This window comes from Neolamprologus multifasciatus, chromosome 23 (assembly GCF_963576455.1).
Source record: "Neolamprologus multifasciatus chromosome 23, fNeoMul1.2, whole genome shotgun sequence".
In the NCBI taxonomy this organism is placed as follows: Eukaryota; Metazoa; Chordata; class Actinopteri; order Cichliformes; family Cichlidae; genus Neolamprologus; species Neolamprologus multifasciatus.
In genome coordinates this window covers 16,417,439-16,435,981 of record NC_140460.1, presented here as the reverse complement: position 1 = coordinate 16,435,981, position 18,543 = coordinate 16,417,439, and the positions used below count along the sequence as shown (strand labels likewise).

Below are 18,543 nucleotides of genomic sequence, written 5' to 3'. Positions count from 1 at the left end.
CTTAGTGGTGTATAAAATGATTCTCCAACCTATTTTTAGAATGAGCTGGGGAAACAAGACGAACAGGTCCCTGAGCTATCTGAGAAAAAAGTACACTTACCTTTCCATCAAGAAGCATTTTACCAGCATCAAGTCATCATTTAAAATGCCTGATGGCTGCCCCAGTAGAGCCTTTCAGCAGTCTGAACCAGTGGACCATAGCTATATAGGGCATACCTAGGTGAACCTGCATCAAATTGCGTGAAGCAAAGCATGGACAAATAAGTGTGCTCAATGAACTCAAACCACATAATCAAAGGTGTTAGAAAGAAAACAGTATTGTACTAGACGCTGCATGGGTGTGCAAAATCAGCACAGCATTTCAGAAAATGTTAAATATAATGTGCTTTGTTGATCTCAATGGTAAATAAAGAAATACTCGCATTCCTAGATGGCAAACAGAAAATCTTAGATGCCTCTTTCGTTTTTCATCCATTTAGCTGTCAAGACAACACGTAAGCTGTTATTAATGTCACCCAATAAGGACCAGTTAAATTTTGTATATTAACAATTCCAGCAGATAGCATATTGCTCCCAGTTAAAACCAAATCACTTTCAAACACACGGAATCTGAGCTTTCAAACTACAAAGATTACAGAAGGTGACTGACAGTCATTACAGTGTGATTTATATTTCAGATTTTATTCATTAAAATAAGTAACCACATTGTGATTTACTATATTCTCTGATGTTTACATTATTTTGCTTTGTTAGACAGAGTAATGATGGCCTAAATACATACTTATAGAACTTACAATATTACAATAAAATCAAAAGCTTAGTCACTATGGGGTGAACAACGGTTTTCAGAAATTAGGGATTTTTATTTTATTGGTGTTTCAAATAGCATCCTGAGTTACTGCAACAATGTTGTACTTGTAGCAACATAATGGAAAAATGGTGTTGAAACTTAAAGTTTGAGTTTGATAATTAATATTTAAAAATATTTTTTTTCTATGACTGTGTACGATAAGAATGTCCCTATTCTGACTACGTGGTTCATTCATGTGACATAGGAGCTTCAAACCTATCCACTATACAGTGCTAGAAATGGACCATTTAAATATTACTGGTAAAAAAATATTTTGGGGGGATTCATTCTCATCATGAACCATCTGGTATAAGCTGTTGGAGTAATTAGGGTCCTTCTCTTTCACAGTAATGCTGCATGGATTTGTAGATACACAATGCAAAATATTACATTATCGCTAATGATGGGGTCATGTTATTTCCCATCCACTCAACTCCAAATGCAGATTGAAGTAGTCACTGGTCTGCAAATGATAAACCCTTCATTTACGACATTGTCTTAATTAAAAAGTGAATGAATCCCAGCTTTGATCAGTTAAAAGTTCTCTCTTGCCATCCAGATGCTCTCGATAGCAAACTGAAGTTGCCTCTTTTGTTCCCTCAGTGACACCCAGTGGTGAACTATCAAGATGGAAGACAGACAGAGAGGGAGAGGATAAGATGCTGATATAAAGAGAGCAAGATAGGAAGATAGACAGAGAGGAACAGAGTGTGTGCTTACTTTGGGAACCCCAGCAGAGTCCAAATGAATATCTCAACACGGTATTGATCCAGGCACTGTCACTACTATTCTTTATCTCGGCTCTCCCACCTCCCACACCCAGTCTCTCCATCTTTTGCTTGCTGTCAAATTCAAATTCGTCTCATTTTTTTCCTACACCCTCTCCCCTTCTCTTGCTCAGATTGTCTCTCACTCATATGGTGCCCCAGGGTATAATCAAATAACTGCCACAGAGATGGAGTGTATCAGGAACTGGCATGGAGTTTAGTGTATGTGTGTGTGATCATGTTCTTGTACCTAATGTGCTCACCAAAATAGAAGATACTCAGGGGCTTAGTTACTGGACAGGCCTGGGTTATAGGGTTTAAAATTAGATTGAGGAATGTTCCAGTTTGTGTGTGTGTGTGTGTGTGTGTGTGTGTGTGTGTTGGGTTTTTTTTTCAGTGTCAGATATTTACATTTGAAATCATCTCTGTGCTAATTGCTAACACCAATGCATCACAGAAAAGAGAGAGACTGAGACTTCTGACACCATCAATTTGTAAGTCAGATAAAGTTCAACTGGAAAAAATAAATATGTATACATAAGTAAATGCATAAACATGCATCTTTGTGCTTAATTTTAGACATGGGAGTGACTTGCTCAGTAATAAAACAAGAATGACATCTCATGGCTCGCCTATACCTTCAGTACATACTTGGGGTTTTTTTTCTTTTCATCTCTTTGATGTCTTCCTGGTGCTTATTTAAATAAAGTTGTGTTACTGTTATAGTGCTTTGGAAAAATGAGTGTTCAGAAACAGAGTAAGGTTTTTAAATGCCACTTCATTTTAAATACAACTTAATACAACTACAAACAACATTATAAATACAGCTTAACAAAAAATGGGTCTAATGTGTCTGTTAGGTAACGTAAGTGGGCCAGGGAGAGAGAAAAGATTAAAGTGTGACACATTAGAGATGTAAGGAAGACAGGACAGGTGAGGAAGATTATTTTTAAAGGTAAGGACTGTTCAGTAAGTGTAAACATCACATATTTTAGTTATTATGGTTTTGTGAATTCTTTAATGACTTTAATCTCAGAATTCTGGAAAAGAACGGGGAAAAAAAGACAGTGGCCCTAATCCTCTTCTGTACCATCATCTGTTTTTAGAACAGAAAAAGCTTCTTGGAAGACAGTTGAAATGTCTTCAAGAAACTTGAAGAAGTCCAGTCGCTTCTTCTCCAAGCTCCTTACACTAACTGAAGTACAGTAGTTTGTGTTACTCAGAAGTTGCATTAAATTTGACAATTTGGTACAGCAGGTTAAACTGGTAAGTTTGCTTGTGTGATGTACTTCATTAGACTGGTACATTGCAGGCTTGTGTTTTTCAAGAGTACCAGACATAACTTTATATTTATAAAGTCATAATCTTGAGTAGAGCCGTGAATTTTGAAGTACCAGCACATGCCAGCTGACTACAGCTATACACAAAGAAAAATCTACTTGAGCTCACCAAACAAGTTATTATGTGACTTATTGGTAAGTAATTCTTTTCCCTATGCTGCACCATGACGCCTCATCTTAGGGTTCTCCCACCTGCCATATTGTGTGTGTGCATGTGTGTGTGTGTGTGTGTGTGTGTGTGTGTGTGTGTGTGTGCGTGTGCGTGTGTGTGTGTGTAGTGAGAGGAAAAAAAAGGAGACCAATAACCAGGCTTAAGTTGGTTCTTCTGCCTAATCAGCCACTAACTCCCCTGGATCCTTCTGCAGTAATACCACAGAAGAAGAGAATGAGCGAGCGAGAGAGAGGGGGAGAGAAGTCACATAACAGACAATCAGGGATAAATGAAGAAAATGTGGGAGAATTAAAGATGAGGAGGGATGGGATGGCATGACAATGCTGCCAAACAGAGGACAGAGAAGTATATAGAGATTGCAGGTTATAGGAATGATCAGATAGATAGATAGATACGGTATTGATCCCACAAGGAAAATATATATTTTTTTAAAAACACCTCTGATATTGGATTTTATATTTGAAACTGTATTGTGATGTACGCAGATACAAAACAGGCATTTGGTTCCAGCTCAAATGAGCACATGATAATAGTTAAAGCAGTGTCTGACGATAGCGACAGTGATACCTTTAGAAGCATTCTCCTCTTCATTCATTAACATTTTGTTCTCTGTGCTTTTCTGTTGGCTGTGCTTGACCCCAATTGAAGACACCTAGATGTTTTATTTTCTCACCCGTGAAGTATTCACCAGGGTTCAGCAGTCTCTCTACAGTCTGCCCTTCGCTTTTGTCTGAGTTAAAACATGTCTTTGAATGCTGATGTCTTTGCTTCTTTTTTCCTTTGGTTGAATGTCTACTTAATTATTACAACACAGAGCAACTTTCAGATTTTTCCTCATTATTAGGTGTTTCAGTTGTTCTTTTGTACTTTTAGTAAGTGATGTTTAAATAATACCTATTGTGGCATGTATTGACTATATGGAATTGAGGTTTTAGCTGTGGTCAGAAGCATGAAGGTATACATATATAATATTTTGAAGTATCGGTACACTTAAGTATATTAATGTATGTATTCCATGTGTAAATAATTAATATGGATATTTACGCTTAGATAATGATGACTGGCTAGAAGTGTTCGCCAGCAAAGTATGACTAGCTGTCAGAACTCACTCCAGCAGAGTTTTAAAATCACAGGTTTTCAGTGAGCGAATCCAATTACATCCAGCACCTGGACAGACAGTGAGAACTTGAAAAGGATAGACAGAGGGGATACCGACTAGGAAAAAAGGGGGAAAAAAATCAATGACAATCCAGCTGAGGTGGAACTAAGCTTGACAATGCGTCTCCTTTCTCCTCTTTGCATTCATTTGGTGATAAAAGTGAATGTCCGCTTGGTGTTTACTTCACAAGAGTCTACAACCTTTTGAAAACTCAAATATTTATTTTTATATTCATACTTTTTTTCCCTTATACTTCATGTTCTCTTCCTTTTCCTTGCCTTTATTTCAAGTCAGTCATTACCTCTTTATATGTCCTTTCACTGCTTTCATCTCTTTTCCGTGTTTGAATTTGTTAAAGTATCAGTGTTATACATTACTAATAAAATGGATATTTTTTACATACCCTATGGATGTAGCCTTGAATCAGTCCATTAACTCTCGCCTAATCAGGCTCCTGAGTACCTGACTTTTGTTCCATGTTTAAAAAAGGTCTGCTGATGTTCTTAGTAAACACCTCTTTCTACTTCTGCTTGGGAAGATGGTGCCAGTGTGGGGGGGGGTCAGCTGTTTGTCAGGCTGGACATGGTTCTTTTAGGCTTAAAGGTTAAACCAGTGAAAGACCTGTGGTTGAATGATACTACGTGCACTCTTGTCAATGTACTAAGAGAAGATGGAAGAAGGATCAACTTCAAGTTTCTTCACACATTATAAGAAAAAGTCTGCTGGAGTACCAGATAGCCATGCTGGGAAAAAACCTTTTTTTTTTTTTTTTATCAAACTTTGTGTTAAACAACAGCCACATGCCTCACTTTCTTTTCAGCACTCTTCCCTCTCTTATAAATCCTTGTGATTGTACTTGTATTGTACCCTGACTGGCACCTTTTGACAAAATTCTTTTCATTTTTGAAGAAAGGATTTCTACTATGAGGCATTTTCTCTTTGGTCCTCTTTGGTCCTCTTTGGTCCGTGTATTGTAGACGTAATTAATTCCTCACTGATGTCTGGCTGTGTCCGAACTGCTTTCAAAAATGCTGTAGTACAGCCCCCCCCCCCCCCCCCCCCCCCCATCGAAAAAAGATGAATTTCATTTCTCCATTCCCTCAAACTTTAAGCCCATTTCTAAGTTCCCTTTTCTATCAAAAAAGAAAAGGAAAGAACAGAAAAATCAGCTTGTGTCAACTACAGTTCTAGTAGTATTTAAACAGTATGTTGGAGAAGTTTCAGAACATAGCACAAAAAAATCCCTTTTAAGAATTTTTTGATGACCAGGTTTTTAATTGTTGATTCTGGAAATTCTTTTGTCCTTGTGCTCTGGGACTTTTCAGAATAGTGTTCATTAGGGATGGGTATTGATAAGATTTTCACGATTCCGATTCCATTTTTGATTCTGTTTAACGATTCGATTCTTTATCGATTCTCTTATCAATTTTTTTTTTTTAAAAGAGAACACTAAGGTTGAATAGCTTAGAACTTTGTTTTATATCTTCTCTTTGAACAAGATAGAAATTTAGGAGTAACATGGCCTTACAAACCCAACAGTGAGATCTTAAGATCTCATACGGCTCTTCAGAGGGGTGTCACAGGGTCCCCAGGAAAAAAAATTGTAAATGTAAAATAATAAAATAAATATTCTTCTGTAGCAATAACAAAGTATAACATAAATTATTCTGTAGCAATTACATAAGAATATCCAGTAATGTCCCTGCCTACAATTAAACACATTCACTTACCGAAAATCGGGGGCATCTGCTGTGGCAAATGGGTGACAGCCTTTTACCACAAACTTAGTCACTGCTCTGTGACATTCGTCTATCCTGGCCTGAAAGGAGACGCTACCGGTAGACTGCAGAGAGAAATGCCAGCATCTGAGCCAGACTCTGTCTGTCTCTCTCATCATGGTCGCCTAAATGCACAGTAATGGCAGGTTTTGTAATAAGGCAGATCGCGCTAACATAATATGCACTGTTAGTTGATTATTTACCTGCTGCATTAACGGGAGAGGACGTGCAAACGTTACCGCTGCTGCTGGGTTGAGATTCACGAGTCTGGAGCGGAATTAAAAATACGGCATTCATTTAAGGTCATCGCGTGTTTTGTGAGGAAATGCTTTTGCATATTCGTAGTGTTTCCTCCCTTAAATAAAATATCTACTTTGCAAGTATTGCAAGTTGCCCTGCTGTCATCCATTCTCGTAAAGTATAATGAAACTTTTGAGCATTTGAGCCGCCATGTTTCCTGCCAGGTAAATGACGCTCCGCAACGTGGTGACGTCATTCGTGGTGACTGGAATCGATAAGGGAATCGTTTGCAAAAATGGCAAACAATTCCAGTGGGAACCGGTTCTCAACAAGAACCGGTTTTCGATACCCATCCCTGGTGTTCATCGTGTGTCTCCATGTACTTCTAGGATATTTCAAGGTGCCACTATGGCTCCCATTTTCATTCATTGCTTTGCTGATAATTTACAGACATTTCTGTCTGTACCAGATCTTTATTTGAGCAACTAAACCTTTTATATATGTATGATAACATCATTAGTCAGTTGCCTTCTGACTGTCACCTGATTGTAAGGAACTTTGGCCTGATTTTTGACTGACTGACTTGATAAACTGATTAAACCTGTTGTTGAAATAACCTTTTTTTTTTTTTTTTTTTTGCTTAAGGCTTCTCAGTAAAGTAAAGGTATACCTCCTCCCATTTGACTTGGAAAAACTAATTCATGCCATTATTACCTCTTGATTAGAATACTGGAATTCTTTGTATGTTAAACTTGTTAGGTTGTTATTCTGTCGCTGATCAAAATGCAGAAGAAATGGCATAATCACATCACAACTGTACTGGCCTTCTTTCAGTCCATTTCAGAATCCAGTTTAAAAGTATTACCTGTTCTCAACAGTCTGTCTGCTCTACTAACACTACTGAACTTTCACAGCCTTAAGGTTCAACGAGGGGCTCGGGGTCTATGAACCAACTGCCCTTGTTTCTTGATATATATATATATATATATATATATATATATATATATATATATATACGTAATTGGTGTCTAAAATTAAGCTCACAAAGATGCTGTGGTGATCAAAATAAACATGCTTGAGCTTTATGGGGAGAGAAAAAAACGCTTAAAAGAATCCTGAAATACAATACAATACCCTCTTACCCTCATGATAAGGCTAAAGGTGAGATTTTTTTTAAAATGTAAAGACTAAATAAAAGTCATATAACAGTGAGTTAGCAGATATTATGAATATGCTATGATTGAGATATGCAGAACCCCTGCATATTCTCAATCAAACTCATCAGAAATAAAGCATGAGAGATGCATTGCTCAGAAGTAAAGCAGATGCTACATCCATTTTAGTCAGTGTTTGTTTTCTCTTATTTCTAATCTCGTGAGTGTGAAATGGTGTGCAAACTTCACAAAATACCACCAGTTGCATTTTCAGATTGAGGTAACTGTGTTAACTGAACTTGAGCTACTGTGTTCTGCAGTTAACATGCTAATAATCGCAGCACAATAATTCTTGTTGGTGTGGATAAGAGCACACTACAGCACACTAAAAACTAACTAAATAAATAAATAGCAATAGGTCATGGAAAATGTGAAACAACTAATAAATACATTTTGAGATCACCTACCCAACAATATTTGACGTGTTTGCTTTGCTTGGTATTCCTCACACATATACACAGACATGAAACCTTTTCAAAACATAAATTATACACCAGAAGCTATTGTGTAGTTCACACTGGCAGTAGTTGTTAAGTCAGATACAGTCTAGCTCACATTGGATTATACAGGTATTACTGAACAGCTATGTGTGTGCTATTTCAGAAGAGAGAATAAGGGTTTTTCACTTCCTTCACAGCAATTGGTCTCTCCATAGTAGAGTGTAAAAGCTATCAGCCAGACTAGAGTAAACACAGGCTAGAGTAAAGGTAGTGATCCCATCCTAGAGGCCTCTCTGATACAGTTTGTAACTGTGGATATGTCATGAGAGAACACAGGCTACACAGTAACAAAATCCTAAAGCCCCATCCACGTAGGAAGCAATTTGCTTGATGCGAATTACTCTGTCACTGACGGTTGGTTGCTAGTGGACGTTCCAGGCTCTGGTTGCCTAGGTAACCCTCCAACACATTTATGGCCCTATTGTATGTCAAGCAGCAGTATTAAATCACTACTTCAGTTGAAATGACTAAGTCACTGAAGTCACTAAATATCAGTTTGTATGCTTTTTGGTCCCCACATCAAGTTTCGAGTGAGTTTCTTCCTGAGTAGATGAAGCATAAGGGGGATTGTACTGGAGCTGATCCCAACATATGTAAAGTATAAAACCTAAACACACATTTGTTACCCAAATTCCCCTCATTTTTTTTCTATCTGGTAGTATTGTGCCGCTGAGCAACCACATGACAATAGCCAACCTCATCAAGGTAGCTAAATGAAACATTAGCACTTTTCTGGCCATGCTCAGATTCACAAAGTTCTGCCTTTAAGAAAATCTTTTTGTGGGACCTTTTTTTTATTCCTGTGTGTGAAAATTATATTCACCGTTGCATTGTATTGGTAGATAAATGTAATTCTTCAGATACAGGGCTCTCCAGTAGCATATTAGACTCCAGATATGACCATATCACATGTATCTTCACACTTATAATTGAGTTTATTCATGACCTTGTTCTTGTCATAGTGTTGCGTCCTTTCTAGAAAAGATGTTCTATTTTACAAAAAAGCATGAAACTTCAGAAGAAAATGTCATGTCTTTTTTCTTGCTGGTTTTGAAGCAGCTTTCACTTTTGTCAGTTGTCATGGGAGCTTTCTCTAAAACGTTATAAGCAGTGCATTCCTTATTTCAAACACTGTCAGCATCAGTTTGTGTCAAAGATCTTTTTTTTATTTATTTATTTTTTTAGGTTGGGCTTAATGATGTAAAAGGTTTACTAAAACTGTCAAAAAAAGGGTTTTCAAAGGATTTAATTGGAACAATATCTGACTAATAATAGTTGCAGTTACAATTTGCCGTATACAATTTTTACAAGATACAGCAGTAATCTATAAAAACAATACTATACAACAATAGAGACAAATTTACATGGAAGGGAAGAAACATCTACACTGTGCAATACTTCTCAGATTGAGTTTATAGCTGAATGAATATCTCCAGTGCTTTTTCTTTTCTTTTTAGGTTAAATAAATTAAACTGCTATATGGATGAAAAGTAGAGGCATAATTGATGTTAATTCCCATAGTAAATCTTTTACAGCTTATTATAAAAAGCAGCATTGGTCTCTGCTATATATATAGGGGAAAAAATAACTTTATACTTTTGTTTTTTCATTCCAAAAGTCATGGCTTATTTATCTTATAACCACTTTGAGGTACAAGTGATTGTACTAATACACTGTGTAAAGTTAGCATCTGATACTTGGTAAATACATTTCATCTGTGACTTATTTTGACATGTAATGAAATGGGAGACTTTCATTGTGGTTGTGAGGCAGATAAATCTCTAGCAATGCTATCATGTCAATATGGACCAAAATCCAGCACTTTGTTGAAACCATATGATGAAGAAATAAGAGAGGTCTGAAGGCAAACAGTGTTCAACCCACTACTAGCAAGGTGTGACTAATGAAGTGGCCATTGTGTGTATACTGGGGGAAAAAATATATAATAAAAATGCTATTCCGTATCTGTATAGTTACACAACATCAAACTTCTGGAAACAGATAAAATCGTTATCAGACATAATCTGTGGAATAAATTGGTAAGAGCAATTATAATGTCTGATCTGCCAGACTCTCCTGACACTCCTTTAAGAGAGAAACTACTCCTGTGGAAACTGTGCACAAAGCTGTACTTGTATAAAGTGGAGAAAGATGGCCTTAGACACGGGAGGGCAATGTTTAAATCCAACAAAAACACAGTTATTTGCCTTTTAATATACCTTCAGTCTAAAAAATATGGCTATCCAGTTTTCCTTTGTGTTCATTTACTGAATTGATGACATTTCTCTACAGTACGAATCACAGAAGTGACACTTTTTATGCTATCAAGTCCTTGAATATAGGCAAGAAGGAGGAATGGCTAGCCAGGGACACTGATGTCTTTATGCAGAAGTCTGCTGTGTTCTTTTGGTATCCACCGTGGAAAATGCTGATTTGCAGCTGAATGTTGTAGCAAATGATGAGCATGTAAAAGGGGCCATGTTCTGTAAGCAGGGAACGTCTGAAGCAGGGACCTCGTTTTGTCCAGAAAGTGGAAGTCAAAGTGAGCTTCTTGCAGAGGCAGGTTTTGATAGAGCTCAATCAACTCGGTTTACAGAGAAGCTGTAGTGTCCCAAGGGCAGATTTTTAAATGGGTTTTCAGTGCACAGCAGAGCTTGTTTTTTCCAAGCTGAAATCCTTGAAGTAAGTTTTTTTTTTTCAGCTTTTGCAGAAACTCATTCTCAAGCATGGAGCTGATTGTTTCCTCTGGTTTGTTCTTAAAGTTTTTAGAAAGTCTAGCAAACCCTGTTATATGCCAGGTTTGAATACCTCCAGCCTCCTATGAAAAGAATACACTTTCTTATACAAGGTCAGTCCATGTGTTGTTCCTGCCCATAAGTTTGACATTGAGGAAATTGAGTTGTGGGGTTATCGGGATACAAAACAGCTTCTATTTTCTTCTCTTTATTGTTTCAAGAGATGCACAGGCATTTTAGGTTTACATTTATTTTCAGACCTAGTGTGTTTGGAGGCTATAGTTAGTGTGTAGTGTAGTCATTGTTTTGTTTTGTGTGTCAGTTATACTAGTGAATGTCACAGTTGATCCAAAAAAGCCGCCAAAAGCAGATTGCATTCTAAACGTTGTCTCCACATGGAAAACTGGACGGATACACCTCCATTGTCAGACCTGCAGGGTTTAGGCCTGTGATATTCTCCTCTGTCTTATAGTGGACAGAAACTATTTTTTTGGAGTGGCACAAATAATTTCTGTGCCTTCTTATTTGATGCAGCACACCTGATTGTTCTGTAAATAGTTTTAAATGGTTATATAAAAAATGCCTGAGGCCTCGGATGCATTTTTAGGTACAGTGGGGCAAAAAAGTATTTAGTCAGCCACCGATTGTGCAAGTTCCCCCACTTAAAATGATGACAGAGGTCAGTAATTTGCACCAGAGGTACACTTCAACTGTGAGAGACAGAATGTGAAAAAAAAATCCATGAATTCTCACATGGTAGGATTGTAAAGAATTTATTCGTAAATCAGGGTGGAAATAGTATTTGGTCACCTCAAACAAGGGAAATCCCTGGCTCTCACAGACCTGTAACGTCTTCTGTAGAAGCTTTTCTGTCCCCCACTCGTTACCGGTATGAATGGCACCTGTTTGACCTCATCATCTGTATAAATAGACACCTGTCCACAGCCTCAACCAGTCAGACTCCAAACTCCGCCATGGCCAAGACCAAGAGCTTTCGAAGGACACCAGGAAAAGAATTGTAGACCTGCACCAGCCTGGGAAGAGTGAATCTACAATAGGCAAGCAGCTTGGTGTGAAAAAATCAACTGTGGGAGCAATCATCAGAAAATGGAAGACATACAAGACCACTGATAATCTCCCTCGATCTGGGGCTCCACGCAAGATCTCATCCCGTGGGGTCAAAATGATCATGAGAACGGTGAGCAAAGATCCCAGAACCACACGGGGGGACCTGGTGAATGACCTGCAGAGAGCTGGGACCAAAGTAACAAAGGTCACCATCAGTAACACACTACAACGGCAGGGAATCAAATCCCGCAGTGCCAGACGTGTTCCGCTGCTGAAGCCAGTGCATGTCCAGGCCCGTCTGAAGTTTGCCAGAGAGCACATGGATGATACAGCAGAGGATTGGGAGAATGTCATGTGGTCAGATGAAACCAAAGTAGAACTTTTTGGTATAAACTCAACTCGTCATGTTGGAGGAAGAAGAATACTGAGTTGCATCCCAAGAACACCATACCTACTGTGAAGCATGGGGGTGGAAACATCATGCTATGGGGCTGTTTTTCTGCCAAGGGGACAGGACGACTGATCCGTGTTAAGGACAGAATGAATGGGGCCAAGTATCGTGAGATTTTGAGCCAAACCTCCTTCCATCAGTAAGAACTTTGAAGATGAAACGAGGCTGGGTCTTCCAACATGACAATGATCCAAAACACACCGCCCGGGCAACAAAGGAGTGGCTCCGTAAGAAGCATTTGAAAGTCCTGGAGTGGCCTAGCCAGTCTCCAGACCTCAACCCCATAGAAAATCTGTGGCGGGAGTTGAAAGTCCGTGTTGCTCGGCGAAAGCCCCAAAACATCACTGCTCTTGAGAAGATCTGCATGGAGGAATGGGCCAAAATACCAGCTACTGTGTGTGCAAACCTGGTAAAGACCTATAGTAAACGTTTGACCTCTGTTATTGCCAACAAAGGTTATGTTACAAAGTATTGAGTTGTATTTTTGTTATTGACCAAATACTTATTTTCCACCCTGATTTACGAATAAATTCTTTACAAATCCTACCATGTGAATTCATGGATTTTTTTTTCACATTCTGTCTCTCACAGTTGAAGTGTACCTCTGGTGCAAATTACGACCTCTGTCATCATTTTAAGTGGGGGAACTTGCACAATCGGTGGCTGACTAAATACTTTTTTGCCCCACTGTAAATAGTACCATATAACTTTGTTGTTTGCAAAATTTGTGCATAATTTTTAGGAAGGTACAATTTCTATTTGCATTTCAAGTTATGAAAATGATTCGTTAAACATGTTTGTGGTTTTTACAGTAAAAAATATAACTTTTTTCAAGTTTGAAAAATTAATTTCAAATTTCTAACTTTTATGTAATGTGTTTTATCGTGTGTCGTATGTGTTTATATTATTCTGTCTTCATTAAAATGAAACTACAATACAAATTATATACTGTTCTTTCTTTCTACTGTACTTTGTAAGTGCACAAACTTAAAAATTCAGTATTAGATCAAATAATTACTAAACCCAGTAACGTTTTCAATGAAATTGTCACTGTTATAGCTGCTTTTTAGTATGTATTCCCAAAAGTATTTGCTTGTCTGCCTTAACACACACATGACTTCGAGTGACATGCCATACTTAACTCATTGGGTTTAATATGATGTGGGCCCACCCTTTGCAGCTATAACAGCTTTAACTCTTCTGGGAAGGCTTTCCACCAGGTTGGCACACTGATGTCGAATAAGGGCTGACTCACAGTCTCTGCTGTAATTCATTCCAAAGGTGTTCTGTTGGGTAGAGGTCATTTTGTCATGTTTGAAGAGGAAAGGGCCAACTCAGTCCAGCGGGCCATGCTTTACACCACTGCATCTGACCCCTTGCGTTTAGTTATGTAAGGCCTGGATGCAGCTGCTCAGCCAGGGAAACACATTCCAAGAAGCTCTCTAAGCGCTGTTCATGAGCTAATATGACAACCAAGTGAAGTTTGGGGCATCTGTAGCAGTTGGTGACCACTGTGTCCTTCCCAGTTGTGTCAACTTTGTTATAATATCACTAATAGTTGACTGTGGATATTTAGTAGTGTTGCACAGGTAGCATCCTATCATGGTACTGTACTAAATTCACTCCTGAGACACATTCTTTCACAAATGTTTATAGAAGCAGTCTGCATGCCTAGATGCTTGATTTTATATACCTGTGACCACGGAAGTGATTGAAACACCTGAATTAGATGATTTGGATGAATTAGTTAATACTTTTGCCAATATAATGCACTTCATTATGGATAATGACACTATTATACTGTAAGATTTGTTTTCTTCACAGCTTTGTACTTTCTGTTTTTCGTGTTTCACAGTAGCACCGCACTATAATAGAGACAGAAACAGTCCCACAATGCCATATTAATGGTTTCAGTAGTTAAGTGATCGACTAGCAAAAGTAATATTTTTGTTTTATGAATGTCTGAGCAGTGGGGATAACACCTGTGCAGCTTAAATTCTCCTTGATGATGCTGGTGGAATTTGATTTATTCTGTGCAATAGATGGAAGATGTGCATTTATCACTAGGATTAGAAAGCACTGAGAGTCATTCTTAAATAAATGGACATTTCAGAATGTATTTTTTTTAAGTCACAAGGACATCTAGTTTCATAGAGGACATTCCTGATTGATGAGTAGGACACCTTTAATCCAAAGGTATCACTGTCCTTCATGCTAAACAGGCACTTTCTTCCTTTTGTGTTTCAGAAAAACTAACATTGATTGAACATGTGTGTGCGTGTCTGTGTGTGTAGGTGTGTTCAGGCAAGGTATGGTTCAGGCATCGTTTTGTGCCAGCAGAGGATTTGAACATTTCAAGCAACCCCAGCAGTAACCTTCAGCACAAATCAATATAATATTTAAGAAGTTGTCAAACCCAAGCTGATTAATACTCATGTTTTTATAAATAATAACCCATTATACCCATTTTAGCATTACAATATTTCAACCACCACAAGAAGGTCAGAGCAAACCTAAGCGTTGAGGCACAGAGAGGGTCTGTACTGTAAAAGAAAGTGAGCTGTACATAAGCCATACAAAGGGCACTTAGTACAGAGTGGATGCCACTTGGGAATCTTTGAGCATGGCCATTTTCCTCTGGTTTAACAGCTTCAGTTCTCCATAACCCCACCATCCTGAACCCATGAAACACAGAGAAAATATGTCAATTTGACATAAAGCACCGCTTAGTGCTTGTTAGAAATGCTATACGAAAGTGACTACAGTGTTTAATTCAAATTATTTCTATAAAATATTTATGCTTTTATAAAAACTATTCAACCTGTATTCACAAGCTCGATCAGCAGATCAAACCATATTCATTGTCATTTTTTGACCTTTGACTTCTCTTAACTTCTTTGTTCGGATGTCTTGCTTATCAGTCTTTGAATACAAGCCATCCGCTAATTCTTCCATCTGTTAACATGTGACGCACTGATGCTTCTGGGAAATGGTGCTTGTGAAAAATGTCTAAAAGCAAAATATTAACTGAGCAACACAACAACATGCAGCTTTGTGATTACAAGGAATAATTTATTTAAATGGGAAAATTAATTAACACAGTGTGTGTCGGCGTAGGTGTGTGCGGTGTTATCCTCATCATGACAGCAATGATTTTTAAAGTCCTCATCAAAAGTTTCAGAAAAAAGCAGTCTGACCACAGAGAGTGACAGCTACAGATATCCACGGGGCTCAAATACCTCTTGAAGCCATGTCTTTGTGCGAGGGCACAACAGCTGTATCCGTGCGTTTCATTTTAATTCTTCTCCTCTGAATGCAGGAGGTGAGGATTCTTTTGGGGGAACTTTGCACATATGCAACTTGACATCAACAACAGGGGCATATTTTGAGGCAGATGCTGCGTTCAATAATTCACATATTTATTCAGAGGCAGCACACAGGGTTTGATGAAAACTTTCTCCTTGTTTCTTCTTGGAATGCATAAATATGCAAACTGTTAAGTAAAACTTCTATTCCCTGTGTACTCACCGTGGCTGCTATATTGTCTAGTTAAGTGCATTGCCAGTTTCACCCCATCATCTATGGGGAATTCAACTTTTTTTTCCCTTTAACATTTGTTTTTGTTCCAGTATCCTGAGGGTGCCCGGTGAGTCATGCACTTCTGAGCGTTTGTTCCAGTCCATCACAATGTTGTACAGCATCCTACAAGTTTAAACCGAACTCTGAAAGCTTGATTTACATTTGTAAATGGTGCATTTGTTACATTTTACCAAAAGATAGGCTTAACTACCATGAAGTCATCCTTAAATTTTAAATGCATTTTGAAGCCAAAACCCCTGAATCTTCTTCACCATTGCCATCTTGATTTTTAACAAGAGGTTACCATTATCAGTCATCAGCCTCTGCTACCGAACTTGGTTAGCGAGATACACCCATATGGATGCATCTTACAGACACAGATGCCTGCTAATTAGTGCTAAGTAGCAAACTACTACAACAAAAAATTCACTCAGCAAAACAGAAGCACAGAATTCCCGGAGAGTGTACATCACAACAGGCTATATTATTGAAATGCTAAAGAGTAGATTCTATAAGTGCAAATGAGTGAGAAATTAGTGAAGATAAATGTAACTGAATGTAAATGTCTGTACCAACAGATCATATTGTACCTTTTTCATTTTTTATCTGCAATTTTCACTCATTTTAGTTGTATAATTTCCTAAATGAGTGATGTTTACAATAAACACAAACGTTGCCTAAACAAAATCACATAAGGTAAAGGTATATATATACAGATATATATATCTAAATGACAAGCTTCTGCAGAATCAGTATCAGTTTTACTTGTTTAGTGATGGGGCTAGAAAAAACAAAGTGCTCACATACGAGATAACTCTTAGTGACAGTCAGGCGAGAAGAGAAACAGCAGTAAAACCACCAACATAACTAGGCTCATGGAGGGCAGCCACCTGCTTTGACCCTTCGATGTGAGGGAAAGGCAAACAGAGAAAAGAAGAAGACCTGACAGTTTGCAGGTTTGTGGTGCCAGCAATTGCAACAATGTTGAGAACAGAGAAGGAAAAAAAATGCTATTTTATGTGGATATAAAATATCCTGTTCATAGCATGATAATAATATAAATATCCTGTACTATCATGGAGAAATAACTGAAAAGTAACACTTACTTTTCCTGTTGAAAGCACTGACACCGGTCAAAATAAAATAAATAAAAACTAATAGGATGTTCAAGACTGCTGCAGTGTGCCATGTTTGAACTTCTGATATTATGAACTCTCTGCTGTTTGGTTTGACTCTATTTGAAAAAAAAAAGAAGGTAAAAAAAGGAAAGAAAGAAACTTCTACAAAGACAGCACAATGACTTTGAAGTCACAGTGAGGTACTTTGTTTTTTGAGGACGTTACATAGTATACTGAGGTGACAGTGAGGTAATTTTAGGTGGCGTGTAGTCATGGTTGACTTTGTGTAGCCGTCCGCCTGTGAGTTTGTGTGTGTGTGTGTGTGTTTGACACCACAACACAAAACCTGAGCAGCTCTGTGGCCTTGAGAGCATTTACTGTTGTTTCCTGTCAAAAACTTGACAGGTCACTCCACCTTTTCCCGCTTATAATAGAAGAGAACAAATTAGAATATATGGAAAAAAACAAGAAACTGGAGGGAAAGGTGTATTATTATTTAATACTATGGAGAAACAAATCATTGTTGTCCCTCACTAACGTGGAATGCTTCTCATACTTTAAAAGACGGGACACAGTAACTTTGTCATCTTATATTTAAGACTTTTTTCTTCTCTTTTTATTCACCCCTTTTCTTTTAGACCACCAGTTTTCTGTCAGAGGCCCAGTTTTCTTCAGAGTCACCAGAAACCCTGGACCCACTTTTCAAGTTCCATGAGACCATTGCTAAGGTAGGACCATGTAATTATTTCTAATTCTAGCAAGAATTGTGACTGTTATAACGACTTTACCATGTAAGGCAGGATCTCTTGATTTGGGACATCTGTGCTACATATGGTATTTTCTATGCTGTGAATTTTGACAAAATTAGGAGACAAATGTAAAGAATATGAAGTTCTTCCAGTTGGAAAAAAAAATGAAAAAGCATATACGTTCATGGTTTATCCTGACTTGGGAAGGGCTTGGTTAGGAATGTTGGTAAACAGAGCATAAAATCTGAAAGGTAGAACCCTAAGTAAAGGAGTGTATAGTTTGATATCACTGAGTGCACTGCTGAAGAAAGCCCATGCCATAAATGTGGTTTAAACTTTCTTGTCCCAAATGAGATTATCTCCTCCATCAGAAATTGCTAAAATACTACACTGTAAGCATGTCTGTGTTGAATGAACCTGGGATAACAACTTTTACTCAATGTCTAAGCGTTATGGAAAAATAGTTTGCCAAAATCACAAACGTTACCTTGATGGCTGCTGGACAACCTTGGTAAATATCCCACTGATGCCATTTTCAGATATTCTAGAAAAGTTTGCAAGTTTATGTACGCAAATTTCAATATTATCCTTTAATCAAATAGAGCCAAAACCAAAGGCAACAAAACAATCTCACTTGTAAGAGGAGAGAAAACAGTCTCAAATTGTAGACATATACCAAGTGACAGACAATAAGTGAGCTGCACCACAAGGTTGTAATGCTGGCTGCTGATGCCCGTGACAGTCCAGACAAGCCAGTTCACCATGCAACAAATGAGACATCCTTCACGCGTAAATACATGCTGTGTGGCTTTCTGTTCACAAG

At 38.0% G+C, this 18,543-nt stretch overlaps 1 protein-coding gene across 9 annotated transcripts in view; it reads left to right on the top strand.

The window, feature by feature from the left end:
- Positions 1 to 18,543, top strand: part of naaladl2 (N-acetylated alpha-linked acidic dipeptidase like 2) — a 490,790-nt gene that overhangs the window by 388,447 nt on the left and 83,800 nt on the right. For all 9 annotated transcript variants that reach the window (XM_085150614.1, XM_085150615.1, XM_085150607.1 and 6 more), the window contains one exon: positions 17,610 to 17,699. In XM_085150614.1, coding sequence (XP_085006740.1) covers positions 17,610 to 17,699 — 90 coding nt within the window. The remainder of the gene's footprint in view (positions 1 to 17,609; positions 17,700 to 18,543) is intronic.